Source organism: Equus caballus, chromosome 7 (genome assembly GCF_041296265.1).
Source record: "Equus caballus isolate H_3958 breed thoroughbred chromosome 7, TB-T2T, whole genome shotgun sequence".
NCBI classification, from domain to species: Eukaryota; Metazoa; Chordata; class Mammalia; order Perissodactyla; family Equidae; genus Equus; species Equus caballus.
In genome coordinates this window covers 5,121,923-5,138,943 of record NC_091690.1, presented here as the reverse complement: position 1 = coordinate 5,138,943, position 17,021 = coordinate 5,121,923, and the positions used below count along the sequence as shown (strand labels likewise).

Sequence of the window (17,021 nt, the reverse complement as noted above, 5' to 3'; positions counted from 1 at the left end):
GGCGTGAGTCCTGTCCCCACGGGATAGAACGTCATCTTGTCTCCATGGGGTTCAGTGTGAATCTTGTCACTAGGGGGTGTGGAAGGAGCCCCATCATTTTGGGATGGAATGCTGTAGGACCCGCCACCAAAGAATAACGGCATAAGCCTGTCACCTTGGGGAGTGGTTCTGACTTGGGGGTGATTTTCTGTCTTCCCCCCAGGGGACAATGTTTGGAAACACACTTGGCTGTCGTTCCCTGGGGTGGGGCTACTGGCATTGGGTGGGTGGAGCCCAGGGATGCTGTTCAACACCCTTAATACACAGGGCAGTCACCCACAATGGAAAATTCTCTGGTGCCAAGTGTCAACAGCGCTGTGGTTGAAGCAGCCTGCCTTACGGTTGCTGCTAAAGTCCCGCCATGTGGGACCCTGTGCGGGGTGCTGTCTGCCCTGTGTGTGGCAGCCTGTGTGCCCTGACCCCTCTCTCTGCTCTTTCCTCAGCTTGATGTGTACCCCGTGCCTGGGTCCCTGTCCCAAGGTGTGCCACCTCCTGGAAGGCGAGAAGACCATCGACTCGGTGACGTCCGCCCAGGAGCTCCGAGGCTGCACGGTCATCAACGGGAGCCTGATCATCAACATCCGAGGGGGCAGTGAGTGTGTGGCGGGGTGTCGGGTGGGCGGGGGCGGCCTGCTGGGATCCACTTTCCCTGTGAGCACAGAAGGAAAATGGCCCCGACGCCCATCAGTGGGACCACTCAGGGAGTCTACTGTCCAACCGGAAATTCACAGCTCTGTCCCGGCCCCGCTCCTCCGAGATTCTGCCTTTCCAAGTTGGGCTGTCAGGAATTTGCATTTTTAACCAGCAGGCAGCACGCCCCATTGCAGGTCTGGGAGCGTGTTTCCAGAAATACCATCCCAGGCAAAAAGCAGCCTTTGTTTATTTATTCAGCAAACATTTATTTGAATACTCACAGGGAACAAGGCAAAGTCCACGCATGGTGGATCTTACAAATAAACACATCAACGTATCGTGTAAACTCAGGCGGTGGGTCCAGGCCGTGAAGGAAAGCAAAGCCGAGTAACGGAGGGAGCAGGGGTCGGCAAGTTTTTCTTATAAAGACTGTATAATCAGTCTGCTCAGCTTGGCAGGCCAGACCGTCTCTGTCATAACTACTCGACTCTGTGGGGATAGAGTGAAAGCAGCCGGAGAGAACACGAAACACTGGGCATGGCTCTGTGCCCCTAAAACTTTATTTACAAAGCTGGCTGGATTTGGTCAGTGGGCTGTAGTTTACCACCCTCTGAAATAGAGAATAAAGGGAGTTGCTCTTTTAGAGGAGTTTCCAGTTTGAGGAGAGACACTTTGAGTTGGTGATGGAGCAAACCAAGCAGATCTATAGAGGAATAATATGCTGGGCAAACTATAGAGGCAGCCAGTGCAAAGGTCCTGAGGCAGGAGTATGTCTGGCCTATTTAAGGGACTGTGGGGAGGCCCACATGTCTGGAGTAGGGCGACCAAGGAAAAGATGAGAAAAAAGAAGCGGTCACTTATTTAGGGACTTGCAGACCCCGTAATATGGACACTGGATTGTGTCCTAACTATGATGCCTTTTGAGCAGGGTATGACAGAGTCATTTTCAGCCTGGAGTTAACTCCTCCCCATGGGATATTATGGGAAGATTAAAATATTTCTGTGGAAACTCACTGGATATTCTCTCCTTTCCTTAGACAACCTGGCAGCTGAGCTAGAGGCCAACCTTGGACTCATTGAAGAAATTTCAGGGTATCTGAAAATCCGCCGGTCCTACGCTCTCGTGTCGCTTTCCTTCTTCCGGAAGTTACGCCTAATTCGGGGAGAGACCTTGGAAATCGGGTAGGTGGGCCTGATTCTGTGTTTGTGGCCCGAAGGCTCACTAGGAAGTCCATGAGTTAGAAAAACTTAGGGGTTTTTGCCAAGACGTGGAAACAACCTAAGTGTCCATCAATGATGAATGGATAAAGGAAGTATGGTGTATATATATAATGGAATATTATACAGCCATAAAGAAGGAATTCCTACCATTTGGGACTACATGGATGGACCTTGAGGGCATTGTGCTACGTGAAACAAGTCAGACCGAGAAAGACAAATACTGTATGATCTCACTTATATTTGGAATCTAAAAAAGCCCCAAACTCATAGATACAGAGAACAGATTGGCGGTTGCCAGAAGGGGGGGGGGAGGGGGTGGGGAGTAGGGGAAATGGATGAGGGGAGTCAAAATGTACAAACCTCCTGTTATAAGATAAATAATTCCTGAGGATGTAATGTCCAGTGTGGTGACTATAGTTAACAATGTTGTGTATTTGAAAGTTGCTAAGAGAGTAGATCTTAAAAGTTCTTATCACAAGAAAAAAATTTTTAACTACGTAAGGTGATGGATGTTAACTAAACTTAGTGTGGTAACTGTTTTGTAATATATACACATATCTAATAATGATATTATACCCTTTAAACTGATACAACGTTATATGCCAATTATATGTCAATTCAGCTTGGGGAGGAGGGAAGAAAAACTTAGAGATTTTTCAAGCCAAAAAACCATCTATTAGGAGAAAGTGCCTGGAGAAACCTTGAGAAGAGGAAGGAACTCCCGTTGGAATGTGTCTAAAGTCCAGCCAAGGAAAAGGATACCCATTTTACAGTTACTCTCGGAAATCGCAGTGGGTACAGACCACACTTTGTGCCCTCCGAGGGCGCTGGCCGGGATGGACTAGGCACCCGGCTGTCTGGGCTTCACCGTGAGTCAGAGCGCGGGTCTGAGCAGGACTCTGGAATCGCACGTCTGCACATTCTCACTTCTTGGTGCTCCTGAAATTGACCGTGTCTGAGACTCTCGTGTCCTCTGGTCATTTTCAGTGCATTTTCCCAGCTTCCCTGGATTTCTGTCCTTGTTCCTCCACCTGCCTTTGAGAGCGGGTGTCCTGGGTTACCAGCATCTGCCTTCCCTCTGGTGACATCCATCTACCTGTGCTGAGACCTCCAGCCCTGACATCTCTCCTCACCCCTGAGCCTGTCTCCAGCCAGGTGACCCCTAGGAACCTCAAACACAACGTGGACAAAATGGAGCTCACCTCCTTGCCTCAGTTCCCCATCCTCATTTCTTGGATCCCTTCCCCTTCAGGTCCTGTGAACCCTATTTCAGTTAGTAAAACAACAGATATCCAGACTAGCTGCGTTCCGTGTAGACAGGACTCATAGGAAGGAAGTCTGAGGAAGACCAACCATCAGTGCCATCAAAGACCCAAGTTCTTTCCATCTTTGTGCTCCTCATGGTCACAAGATGGCTGCCTGACACTCAACCTTACATCTGTAGCACCAACAGGAGAAAGGGACGTAGGTCTGCCCATTGAGACTGTCTCAAAAACAAAAACAAAAACAAAAACAAACTTGCCTGGAAGCTCCCACAGTCTCACCACCAAGAATGATTTCTGCTTATGTCTCCTTGGCCAGAACAGGGTCACGTGGCTGCCCCTAGCTGCAAGGGAGGCTGGAAGATGCATATTTACCTTTTCCAGTCTGTACAGTAAAGGAAGGCAAGGGAAAAGCGAGGCTGTGAATGACTTTTGAGAAGCCAAACCACTGCGTTGTCTAGACTACCTTCTTGAATCACTCACCAGTTCATGTTGAAGTTTCTGCCATAAAACTGCCTTTTGCTGAAGCTCAGACCCTTCGATCAGATTGTTCCAGTGATCTCCTAGCTGGATGTTCTGGAACTGGACCAGCACCATCCGACAGAAATATAATACAAGTCACAGGTGCAGCTTTAAATGTTCTAGTAGCCACGTTTTAAGAGAACTTTAAGAGAAATAGGTGAAATGAATTTTAATAATGCATTTTATTGAACCCAGTACATCTAAAATGTTATTTCAACGTGATATCAATATAAAAAAGTATAAAAAAGATCTTTTGCATCCTTTTTTTTTTTTTTTGCATGCTAAGTCTTCGAGATCTGTGCCGTTTACTTCCAGTACAGTTTAGAGTGGCCACACTTCAGGTGGCCAGTGGTTTCTGGATGGGACAACACAGGTCTAGATGCTTCTCTTCTCCTGTCTATCGTGTGTTGGTGGTCCACAAATACTTCTAAGGCACAGATCTAATCAAGTTACTGAGGAGTTCTAAAACCTTCAATGGCTCCCATCTATCTTTCAAGGAAGGGCACATGTTCTTGGTCTTGGTTCGACATGCAACATAGAAGAGAATTTGGTTTGCTGCACCTCTCTGGTCTTGCTACCTGTCAACTAGTGGCCATAGCAGGCTGCTTCGCTCTACTCTGAGCTCAACTCAGGTGCCTCTGTGCCTTCAGTCTTTCCTCTCTCTGAAATCCTTATCTTAATCCATCATGGTCTTACCTTTCTCCCCCCACAAGACTGAGCTCAGACACCTTCCCGGCCAAGAAGACTTTCTTGACTTTCCATGTCTCTCCCACCTTCCATTGAACACTTATTGAGAATGTGCCCAGCAAGTGGTTATGGTGGGGGATGTCGTGCTGAACAAGGAGAATTTCAGCCATGGCCCCACCATCTTGGAGCTGGAGACAACAGACCGTTGAATGATTGGGTGTGTATGTGTGTTTCCCTAGGAACTACTCATTCTACGCCTTGGACAACCAGAACCTGAGGCAGCTATGGGACTGGAGCAAGCACAACCTCACCATCACTCAGGGGAAACTCTTCTTCCACTATAATCCCAAACTCTGCTTGTCGGAAATTCACAAGATGGAGGAAGTTTCAGGAACCAAAGGGCGCCAGGAGAGGAACGACATCGCCCTGAAGACCAACGGGGACCAGGCGTCCTGTAAGTGGCGATGCCCTCATCCTTCCAGGCTGTGGACCAGATAACGTGGCTGCCCTCCCCCTTGCCCCACCACGCTGGCCCCCAGGGGGATGTCACTGCCCCCTAGCGAGCTAAAACGGCTAAATATGTGGTAAGGTTTCTGAAATATTGAGGATAGGTATTATGCATATCATCTCTGTGCTTACTGCACCAAATACAGTGCCTGATACTGGAAGATGCCACATAGGCATTGAATGAATGAATGAATGAATGAGTGAATAACATTCCTTATGTATGGCCTTGGCTTGAATGCTACAGCATGTCCTGTGGTTGCTACAGCTGCGGATTGTCAGCCAACTGCATTCCTCTGACAGATTCCCTCTTGAAGGGATATCTGAGCACTGAGATGCCAGACCTTCAATAATACCCTCATGGGGAGCTGGTTTCTTATGGTGGAATGTGGTTCGAGCTATGGGAATTCTGGGGAGGGAGAGAGCAAGGTTGGGGTGGAGCTTAAGGGCAGGCTTGCATGCCAGGCAGGGGGTATTACTCTCTCCAAGGCATCATCTCCCCAAGGTACAATGATCTTTACACCCTCCAAACTCACTTGGCATGTGTTCCTTTGCACTGGACTTACGTTTTCTCACATGTCAGTCTTGAAAGCCCACATGCAAGACAAAATTGTGTCCGGACAAATATTACTCATGAAAAATATCTTTTCCCAGTAACTGCTGGCCAGTTGTCCTCCTTATGTGGGCACCAACTACCGTTATTCAGTTGAGCATCTGGCCAAGTAATTGACTTGCCGTGGGGCCAATTTGCACGACCAGTTCTTGCCTCCCAACAGCGGGCGAGGCACGTGGGTACAAGACGTGTCAAGGGGACAGCAGGTTGACACCTCCCGTCTCATGGACGCTCCTGGAAGTGTAGAATCACCTGCTTTGGGCTGAAACAAATTATTTAATACTGATACTTTTTTTTTTTTTTAACCTTTTCTAGGTGAAAATGAGTTACTTACATTTTCTCACATTCGGACATCTTCTGACAAGATCTTGCTGAAATGGGAGCCATATTGGCCCCCCGACTTCCGAGACCTCTTGGGCTTCATGCTCTTCTATAAAGAGGCGTAAGTAGAAGGATCGAGAAATGGTGTTGCAAGCTTCGTGCTTGTCGTGTGAGTGCTCAGGTCTTCCCCTCTTGGGGTCATTCCCTCTATCCTTCCTACTCATGGAATAAATACAGGCTCCTTTTTATGATCTCCCAGTTGATGGCATACGAGGTCAATTTCCTATAGCAATAGCCCATTTTGTTTCTTCTATGTGCATCTCCCCAGCCGTCGTCAACTCAATCATTCACTCTACTTAGTAGATTTTGTAAAATTTATTTATTTTTCTATTTTGTATTTTTCCCAACCTTGGAAAAACAGTGATAAAACATACATAACACAAAATTGACTATTTTAACTATGTGTGGGTGTGCAGTTCAGTCGCATTAAGTACCTTTATGCTGTTGTGTTACTATCACCACCATCCATCTCCAGAACTTTTTCTTCATCCCGAACTGAAACTCTATCCCCATTAAACAACACTTAGTCATTTCGAGTCTACGACTCTGCTGAAATTTTCAAGGAAGATAATGGAAGTGGCGATAGGATTAATGTCAGTAAGAGTTCCGTCTCTCAAGATTTATGATGTGTCAGGCTGCGTGCTGAGAAGTTGAACACATTCTGCCGCATAATCTTATCAATAACGCATGAGGTAGTAGGCGTCATCCATCGTCATCACCACCACTATTATTATTATTGGGAAATTCAGACGTAAGGGAAGCAGTCCTTTTTCTCTTCGGCTGTTCCTGTGTCATTTCGCCTTGTGGCATGATTGTTGGCAAAGAGGATGCAACCCCAGAGGAAGTAACTCCCTCCGGTTGCATCTCTGCCGTCTTCAGAGCGACAGGCACAAAATGGTAACCGCCTTCTCCTATTTCCTCTTGGAAGCCCTTATCAGAACGTGACGGAGTTTGATGGGCAGGATGCCTGTGGCTCCAACAGCTGGACGGTAGTGGACATTGACCCACCTCTGAGGTCCAACGACCCCAAGTCACAGAACCACCCCGGGTGGCTGATGCGAGGTCTCAAACCCTGGACCCAGTATGCCATCTTTGTCAAGACCTTGGTCACCTTTTCTGATGAACGCCGGACATACGGGGCCAAGAGCGACATCATCTATGTCCAGACAAATGCCACGAGTAAGCACTTCTTGTGGGTATGAATTTGTGCATGAATGGGATGTCTTGCCTTTAACAGGCTGACTCGGTGATGTGGTATGAAATACCCTCTTGTGTAGTTATTGGCTTTTAAAAGAGCCGAGTGCTGAGGTCTAGAATTTCAGAAGACGAGGCAGTAGCAATAAGACACCTGAGGGGAATATATATTTCTTCTTCCTGTTATGGAAAATTTTCAAATATTCACAGGCGTTGAAAGAAAAAGTGAGCCCCATGAACCATTTCCCAGCTTCAACAATGATGAACATCTTGCCATTTTTGTTTCATCTCTGCATCCCTTCCCCCCTCTCTATTTTTTTTTTTCTTTGGCAGGGGGAAGATGTCATAGCAATTGGAGTATATATATCATTTTTTTTTTTTTTTGGTGAGGAAGATTGGCCCTGAGCTAACATCTGCTGCCAGTCTTCCTCTTTTTGCTTGAGGAAGATTGTCGCTGAGCTAACATACGTGCCAATCTTCCTCTGTTTTATGTGGGATACTGCCACGGTGTGACTTGATGAGTGGTGCTAGGTCCACGCCCAGGGTCCGAACCTACAAAATGTCGGTTTGCTGGCTGCTGAAGTGGAGTGCACGAACTTAACCACTATACCACCAGGCTGGTCCCTGAATTACATTTTTATAAAGTCTAAGTCTTCCTACAGCAATAGTTCTCAATTTGGGTGATTCTGCTCCCAGGGGACATCTGACGATGTCTGGAGACGGGTTGGTTGACTGTGGAGGTGGGGTTCCTGGCATTTAGTGGGTGGAGACCAGGGATGCTGCTTAACATCCTGCAATGCACAGGACAACCCCCACGACAAAGAATTATCTGACCCCAAATGTCAGTGGTACCGAGGCTGAGAAACTCCATCTTATAGGATAGAGTCCAAACTTTACGAACCAGCCTCAGCTTTGTTGGCTAGTGCCCAGTAACACCAAAGGATTATAGTTACCAGAAACTTCCAACCTCAGGGCCTTTGTACACACCATGTCCTCTGCCTCGAGACCCCCAACCTCACTCTTCACCGCCTTCCTCAGCCATCTCCATTCTCGAGGGGAAGGTTTTGTGGAACCCAAAGGCGATGCATTTTTGAGGGGGTGTTAGATGAGCTGCCAGCTCAGAGATATGATAAAACAGCATCCAGCTGCCGAAATTTGCCCAGTGACCGAGCTCAACTTGGGATGAATGTGAACTGGGAAATGTGAGTTTGTCTCTTCCACCATCCTCCTTTCCCCCAGCATCTTTCCAGTGCCCAGAACACAGAGAGCTTGACACATAGTAGGAGCTCCATAAATTATTGTTGCGTCAATGGATAAATGAACGGCTACATAACCTGTGGTGGGAATGGACCACAGTTATGTAACTCATGCCCTTCCTGGGTGAGCGTTTCAGGTGTCTCCATTTTTCTCCGACGTTAAATAACACCGCATCGAACATCCTCGTGATCTCTCTAATTTGCGTGTCCCGTCTCCTGCGCACCTGATAGGTTGTACCCTCCTCCTCACCATGGACCTATTTCCTTTCTCCTTTGCAGACCCGTCTGTCCCCCTGGATCCCATCTCCGTTTCTAATTCCTCATCCCAGATTATTCTGAAGTGGAAGCCCCCCTCTGACCCCAATGGGAACATCACACACTACCTGGTTTTCTGGGAGAGGCAGGAGGAAGACAGCGAGCTGTACGAGTTGGATTATTGCCTCAAAGGTGAGTACAGGCAGATGTGTGGGAGCTGCTGGTTTTATGGGGTTTCTTTTTTCCTTTTTCTCCCCAAAGCCCCCTGGTACATAGTTGTATATTCTTCGTTGTGGGTCCTTCTAGTTGTGGCATGTGGGATGCTGCCTCAGCGTGGCTTGATGAGCGGTGCCATGTCCGCGCCCAGGATCCGAACCGGTGAAACTCTGGGACACCGCAGTGGAGCACGCAAACTTAACCACTCGGCCATGGGGCTGGCCCCTGGTTTTATGGTTTTACGAGCACATTTGGTCCATTTTGTTCCACCCCCAGGAACACATCTCTCCCCTCCCGTTTCCCAGTGTATATACACGAGTGCACGCGTGCACACACACCCTGTCCCATCTCCTACGAACGCACACACACACACATTTCTAAACATCACAACATGAGCTCACATCTGAAGATTCGTGGTGAAACCAGATATTTCCCTTATCTTGGCACCGTTTTCCTCTGGAATTTTCTCCTCCTCCTCATCGTTGTCCTCCTCCTTTTCTCCCCTCCTCCTGGTGGGGATGAGTTGTGTTAACCCATTCCAGACTTTTGTGCTAAACTAGAAACACAAACGAGCCATCGAGAGGTAATTGACAAAGTCCGGGAAGAATTTTGGCCCCTAAATTTAGATCCTTAAATTTTAAGGATCGAAGACAGCAAGGAGCAATAATCTATTCTCTCCTTCACTTTTGGGTAAAAATTTATACTAATGATGACAGTTTTTTTTTTTTTCAGTCTTGAGTCTTGTTTACTTTGTGGGCTTCCATCTGTCTGCAGAAAAATGGAAAGATATTTGAAGCCTCAAACTGTTTGTCTAAATTAGTTTAAGATTATTTAAAAACTGGGTTTTAAAAATCTCCATCAAACTGGAGAAACAGAAGGCAGTTTTTTCTTTAGCTGTTTTTTTGTTTGTCTGTCTTTATTTTTCTTTACCTTTTTTGAGTCAGTGATATCCGCAGCCTTTGGCCTTGGGGCCGCTGGCAAGGCGTGGATGAGGCCAGGAGCCTGAGGTCCACTCTTGGCTGGACCTCCAACCTGTGTGGGGCTTTGGGCAAGTCACCGAGCGTGTCACTGGCTGCCTCCTTTTCGGGAGAAAGGGCGGGAGGCCAGATGATCTCTGGGAGCTGTCCCAGCTCTAAGATCATGTGCTATATGTATGCTGTGACCTCATCCCCTGCCTGAGCCGAGGGTTGCAAAGGTGATTTATCTCTTTGGATGCTTTACATAACTCCAGAGCAAGTGCAGTCGTCAGCTCAGCCTCGAGCTCTTGGCCCTCCATTCAAGTCACTGAAGCCACCAGCAAGAACTGCCACCAGCCATGGGATAGTCGATACCTGATGACTTTTTTTTTTTCTTTAAAGAGCAATAACTTTGATTCTGGAAGGCTAAATCCATCATTACAACGTGACTATTTAAACATGGTTTTATTTGTAATGATCACAAAGTTTATGTAATTAAAAATAAACTTACTAAGGACAGATATTGTGTGATTCCACTCACAGGAGGTCCCTAGAGGAGCCACATCCATACAGACAGAAACTAGGGTGGTGGGGGCGGCGGGGGGCTGGGGGAGGGGCTGGGGGGGTCAGCGTTTCATGGGCACAGAGCTCAGTTTGGGAAGATGAGAAAGTTCTGGAGACGGAGGGTGGGGATTCACAACCATGTGAATGTGCTTCATGCCACTGAGCCTGACACTTAAAATGGTTAAGATGGTAAATTTTATGTTATGTGTATTTTACCGCAATTAAAATACACACACAATTTACATAAACTGACTAACCATGACCAGTAGTAGCTTCCTTTAGAATGCGTAGGTTTTTTTTTTTTTTTCAGCTATGTGGAGGCATAATTGACAAGTAAAATTGTAAGATCTTGAGAGTGTCTATTGTGATGGTTTGGTGCACATATACATTGTGAAAGAATTCCCCCTGTCTAGTTAATTAACACATCCATCATCTCACTTATTTATCTTTTTCTCTTTTTTTTTTTTTGGTGAGAACACTTGAGCTCTACTTAATGTTTCAATTATATTTCAATTATATATATATAATTTCAATTATACAACACAGTCTTATCACCTATATGGCTTTTTTCATTATGGTAAAATATATATAATGTAATACTGATCATTTTAACAACTTCTGAGCGTCCATTTCAGTGGCATTAAGTGCATTCGCCTTCTTGTGCGACCACGCGCACCCTCCGTCTCCAGAACTTTCTCACCTTCCCAAACCGAAACTCGGTCCCCGTGAAACACTCACTCCTCATCTCCTCCCCCAGCCCCTGGCCCCACCATCTACTTTCTGTCTCTGCGGATTTGACTGACTTAGGCACCTCATTATGCTTTACTCTCAGTCACAGCAAAACCTTGGGATGCCAAGTGTTATCCAGTGGATGCTAGAAAGGTAACAGGTGTCAGGAGCTATGCCCGTCCCTGATCAAAAGCCTTTTCCTCTCTAGAAATCCTCAGCTGCCCCCCTTACAAAGGAAATCCTAGTTTTTCTTCCATGCACGATGCCGTCGCTATCCCCTCTAACAGTTAACCCAGCCGGATTATTCCTCGTCTATTAATAGACTTTAAGGAGCATTTTTAAGAGTCTCTTGCAGGCTTTCAAAGCTGTATAAATACTTGCCCTTCCGAGTGGATACTCACCATTCACAGGAAGGCACTTAGAGCTCATTGTCTACCGGAGCCATTAAGGGGAGAGGAAAAAGGGACATTTCCTTTGCTCAGTAGGCACTAGCAGGCACCAGGCCCCCAGGGCTGGCGGCAGGAAAGGCGAATTCGAGGGGCCGTCGTGGATTTTGTCCATAAGGAGTAGTGCGCGTCCTTGTGGCTGTACCAGATGGTGTGCTCATGACACGGGTAGCAGCCACCCCAGGGGTTGGAACTCGGGGGTCAAGATGCGGCCAGCCATGGTACTTAAAAAGCAGTTTGGTATTTTTAAGACCACTGCCTTGAGAAGTTGGTGTTCTTGGTTTTTTTGAATTTCCTTTTCTGTGCTTATTTAGAAATTTTCTTCCCTCAACCTCCTCTCATGTGTTTAGTCCAGAGCTTCTCTGCCTCCATAGTGGTACTGCATGTGGAATTCTGCTCTGCCCTCCCATCACTCTATTGATGTGGTTGGTTGGTTGGTTGATTGATTGATTGATTCATTCATTCATTCAACTGTAACTTGGCCACCCAGTCCTTTTCTAACCCCATCTCCCGCCATTCTCTCCTTCAGCTCCTTCTAGCCACATTGGGTCCTTGGTGTCTTTTGACATGCCAAGGAAGTCCCTACCTCAGGGCCTTTGCACTGCTTTTTTTCCTCTGTCTCAACTGCTTTACACCAAGATACGTGCATGGCTCATTCCTTTACTTAATTGGGGACTGCTCAGCGGTCACTTTCTCCAAGACCACCCCATGAAAAATAGCAACCCCAGACCCTCTGTCCTTTGATCCTGCCATCTGACCCCGGGCGTGTGTCTTTATTGCTTTATTGTGCATTCCCTTCCCCTCCCCCCCCATCCACTAGAATGCAAGTTCCATGAGGGCAGGGCCATGCCTGTATACCTGACAGTCTCCTGCCCTGTGGCGTTAAGGTGTCTGACCGTTTCTGGTGCACGTTGACATGCACCTTCACTGCCCCCTCCGGTGAGAGGTCTTTTTTTTTGTAAATTGAGGTAACATGGCTTTATAACATTGTATAAATTTCAGGTATACATCGTTATATTTCTGTATAGACTACACTGAGATCTTATTTTTCCCGGTAGAGCTTGAACCCAGACCCCAGCCCCGAGCTCTGTCTGTCGTGTCCAGTCCCTCTGAGAAGGCTCCCTTTGCTCTGTGTGTGCGCGCGCACGTGCGTGTGTGTGCATGCGCGTGTGTGCGTGGGGGGGTGGGGGAGAGTTGAGCCCGCCTGCTCTGCCTTTCTCCAGGCTTGAAGCTGCCCTCCAGGACCTGGTCTCCACCGTTTGAGTCTGAGGGGTCCCAGAAGCACAATCAGAGTGAGTACGAGGAGTCTGCCGGCGAATGCTGCTCCTGCCCGAAGACCGACTCCCAGATCCTGAAGGAGCTGGAGGAGTCCTCGTTCAGGAAGACGTTCGAGGACTATCTGCACAATGTGGTTTTTGTCCCCAGGTCAGGAGTTTTCATTGCTTGGCGTTGGGGTCGTTACTTAGGGAATGCGATGAAGAGGGGAGCCAGAGGGTGGGCGGACGGAGGACGAGATCTTGTGATTTCCACAGGAATCTTAGCAGGAGGGACAAATAGTCACCCAAAAAAGGGAAACGTTTAAAAAACTCAGCATTTGCTTTTGTACGTCTCTCAAACTCTTTACTCCAGTCTCCGCTCCCCAACTGAGTTCTGAAATGGGCTCCATTAGATTATTGAGGCAAGTCTTGGAAATGCCTGCTTGGCCCCATCTTGATTTATCACTGAGTCTCAAGCTCAGCGCCTTCTCTTTTTCTCATCTGCATAACCTCATCCTTCCGGAACTTTCCACGGCATCTTCAAAACCTGGAAGCTTCCCCTATTTAAATATATTGAGTGTCTCTCAGTGAATGAAGGGAAGTGCTGATGTATGAAACCTTCTTCTCATCCTTCTGGAACTTTCCACCGCATCTTCAAAACCTGGTGGCTTCTCCTATTTAACTACGTTGAGTTTCCTTTAGTGAGTGAAGAGAACTCCTGATATACATCTGATCTACTTCGAGGGTTTGCAGTAAAAATTACTCTAGCCTTTTCATCCATCTTTGCCTTCCCTGCAAGCAGAGACACTGAGGTAAAAGGCAACTTTCTCTGGGTCTCAGGTGATTTCACCTCTCTTGGTGTCTCCGTTTACTTCTCTGTAAAATGGAGATAATAGGTCCCATCTTTTATGATTATGAGATCCCAGGAGCCACACAAGCATTCTCAGCCTTGACGCTATTGACATTTGGGGCCAGATCATACTCTGCAATGGCGGTCGTCCTGTGCATTATAGGGTGTTGAGCAGCGCCCCTGGTCTCCACCCACGCGATGCTGGTAGCGCTGTCTGCACCATATTAGTTCATGAATCTTTACGGTAACCCACTGAAGCAGTCCCTTCCCACTTTTATGGGTCCAAAGCCTGTGTTTCTGAGCTGGCAAGTGACTCGCCTTGGGTTTTGGCTGCAGATGTGCCATGTGGACTTTGAACCCCCTCCTCCTTCTTTCCCCTTAAAGACTTCAGTACTGGGATACCCGGAAACCTCTGACACAATGGCCATTTCCAAAGGGGATCGAAACCCCAAAAGGCTTACGCTGGAATAAAACAAGTTTCTAAAATGGGTCTCTTCAAATGCCCACCATCGCTCCTCATCTGAGTTGACGTTTCCTCAGAATCATCAGTACACAACGTTTCTTGTTTTTTTCTCTTTCTTTCTTTCTTGCATTTTTCCTCCATGACCCTGAGTCCAAAAGAGCGCTAAATGGCACAGCCCATTTGAGGGCAGTTACTGTTTTACTCGTTGAAAACAAAACGTGCTGGATTTGGGGAAATGGCTGAGTCAGTTGTGATGTTTCAGTGTAGCCAAGTCTGACAACCAAGGGCAATCCCAGATGGCCAGGTCTCTGGGGGGTATTTTCTCTGATATTTCCCCCCTCTTGCTGTGTTCTCCACACCTCCTGGGGAAGATGTGGTTCAAGTGATGGGAAAAAAAGTGGTCCACGCTCAAGGGCAGGGCGCTCTTGGGCTGCTCGGACAGAATGTGGCTTCCAGGGTGTCAGAAGCCAGAGGTCTGTCTGAAGAAGTTCTTTCTGTCTGTCCTGAAAGTGGTTGGTTTTGTTTTCACAGAAAATCCTCTTCAGGCCCTGGTGCCGAGGACACTAGGTATGACTCACCTGTGGGACGTCCACGTGGCCCCTGGTGGCTGCTCATCGCAGGGCCAGGGGGCCAGGCGGGGCAGGAAGCATGTCAAGCGCCTTCGAGACCCCCAGGGGCTTCTGTGGCTTGATGCATGCAACGGGCTGCTCTGCCGAGACCCCTCGCTCCACAAATTCACACGTTCAACGCCTTCACCCTGAAGTGGGATCTGGGCATGAACGCAGGGGGAAAGAAATCTTAACTAACACACCCTTACTAAGACACAGACTCGAAGGGGTACTTTCTGGGGGCACCTCCGAGATGGTACACAGTTCCCTCCATGCATTTCCGCGCTAAACATTTATCTATCAATGCCCACCGTGCGTGCAGAACGGCGCCCAGAGTCTAGACCACGTGCGGCAGCTAGTGGGGAAGACCGATGTGGAAACAGAGCTGTTTTTATTTGGGGTGACACGTGCGGGACCACAGATGTGAGCGAAGATGTGTTGTGTCACTGAATTCCACTCAGGACAGTCAGGCACGCTTGCCTTTGCCTGGTGTCTTAAAGAATTAAGGAGGTTGTCCTGGAGGAGAGGACAGGAAAACAGAGCTTGAGGACCCGTCAAGGGCTCTTGGGAGGAATAGAAGGCGAGTCGGGGCCATGTGGAGAGATTTTATTCTTTAAACAATGCTTATTTATGTTCAGGCAGGTGTGTGGCCCTGATCTGCCCTCTAGTGGCCATTTGGAGTATAATCTTGTAGTAAAGAAAACCCTAGAAATCTGGGGTGCTGGTCCAGAGCAGGGTTTCTGAACCTCAGCCCTGTTGACATTTGGGGCCAAGTCCTTCTCAGGTGTGGGGATGGCCCTGTGTGTTCTAGGATGTTTAGCAGCATCCCTGGTCTCTTCCCCAGTGGATGCCAATAGTACACCTGTCCCCCCAAATAGTGACAACCAAAAAATGTCTCCAGCCAGGCAAGATGTCCCCTTGGTGGCAGGGTGGGGGACAGACGCACCCTTTGTCGAGAACCTCTGGTCTAATGTGAGGTTGTGCAATAATAAAATGCTGTGTTTGTAAGGAGTGGAAGAACCAGTTATGCTTTATCATGGGAGTCTTTCACTTTGTGGTTTTTTGGGGTATAATCCTTTTGGTATATACATATTTGGTCTTTTTTTTTTTTTTTTAAAAGATTGGCACCTGAGCTAACAACTCTTGCTAATCTTCTTTTTTTTTTTTTCCTGCTTTTTCTCCCCAAATACCCCCAGTACATAGTTGCATATTTTAAATGGTGGGTCCTTCTAGTTGTGGCATGTGGGATGCCGCCTCAGCATGGCCTGATGAGCGGTGCCGTGTCCGTGCCCAGGATCCAAACTGGTGAAATCCTGGGCCACCGAAGTGGAGCACACGAACTTAACCACTCGGCCATGGGGCCGGTCCCTGTTTTGGTCTGTTTGATGAGACCATTTTAAGTTTCCAGTGGTTCCGATATCAATTTCTCAGCAGTAATTCATGAAGCACCAGAGTGTCAACCATTTGGGGAAGGCCCATTGGTGCCTGTGTGGAAATGTTCTGTATCTTGCTAACGTGGCTATATCTTTGGTTTCTATCCAAGAATGTCGTTAGTCTTTTCATACAAAAAGATCACAGAGAAAATCTTAATGAGTACCCCCAAAGTAGAGTTTGTTTGCTGACCACATGTTTTCTGATTATGGTGCAATAAAAACGAAAAGCAAACAGCAGAAGTTTGAACAGACAGCTCTAGTTCCTGGATATTAAGCAGTCAATCACTTAGATATCTATTAGGTCAAACAAGAAATGGAAACTTTTGTTAAAGTCTATTTGGAAAAGAATAAAAGTGCAAATCCCACATACCTTAACTTGTAGAATATTGCCAAACTGGGCTTGGCTGCAAATTGGTAGACTTAAATGATCTCATACATTAAGAAAAAATGTAAAAATATAAATGTATTAGGGAGGGAGGGGAAAAACCAATATAGCTAAATATGATCAAAGAAAATATAATAGAAAATATAATAAAAAAAAACTATAAATAATGAGAAGTAAAAAAGGTGATAAAAGAATAGGGGCTAAGGAAGATTTTAATCTGTTGAATTCTCTGGGTATTCATGTGCTATTCAGTTAGAAACTTTCAGTGAGGTGGGAAATTTTAACTTGTCTGAGCTGAATCAAGAAGCAGCAGAAAAATTAAATTTTCTAGTAACCTTGGAAAAAGACAAGAAAAAAGTGTCAATTAATTGCCTCAAAAAAGACTGCCTGGGCTCAGGCAGTTTTGGAGATGAATTCTTTCAAACTCTGAAACAGCAACTATTTCCTGTAATATAGAAGCTTTTCCAGAGTGTGAAAATCTACGGAAATCTTCCTAGTTCATTTTATGAAACTAACATCGCACCCCATAGCAGAACATGACAAAGATG

At 46.9% G+C, this 17,021-nt stretch overlaps 1 protein-coding gene across 4 annotated transcripts in view; it reads left to right on the top strand.

The window, feature by feature from the left end:
- Positions 1–17,021, top strand: part of INSR (insulin receptor) — a 124,882-nt gene that overhangs the window by 81,499 nt on the left and 26,362 nt on the right. For 2 of the 4 annotated variants that reach the window (XM_023644610.2, XM_023644609.2), the window contains exons 4-11: positions 483–631; positions 1,710–1,854; positions 4,604–4,818; positions 5,797–5,923; positions 6,791–7,041; positions 8,592–8,759; positions 12,702–12,903; positions 14,579–14,614. In XM_023644610.2, coding sequence (XP_023500378.1) covers positions 483–631; positions 1,710–1,854; positions 4,604–4,818; positions 5,797–5,923; positions 6,791–7,041; positions 8,592–8,759; positions 12,702–12,903; positions 14,579–14,614 — 1,293 coding nt within the window. The remainder of the gene's footprint in view (positions 1–482; positions 632–1,709; positions 1,855–4,603; positions 4,819–5,796; positions 5,924–6,790; positions 7,042–8,591; positions 8,760–12,701; positions 12,904–14,578; positions 14,615–17,021) is intronic. The other 2 variants (XM_023644611.2, XM_023644612.2) reach the window with 1 other exon arrangement.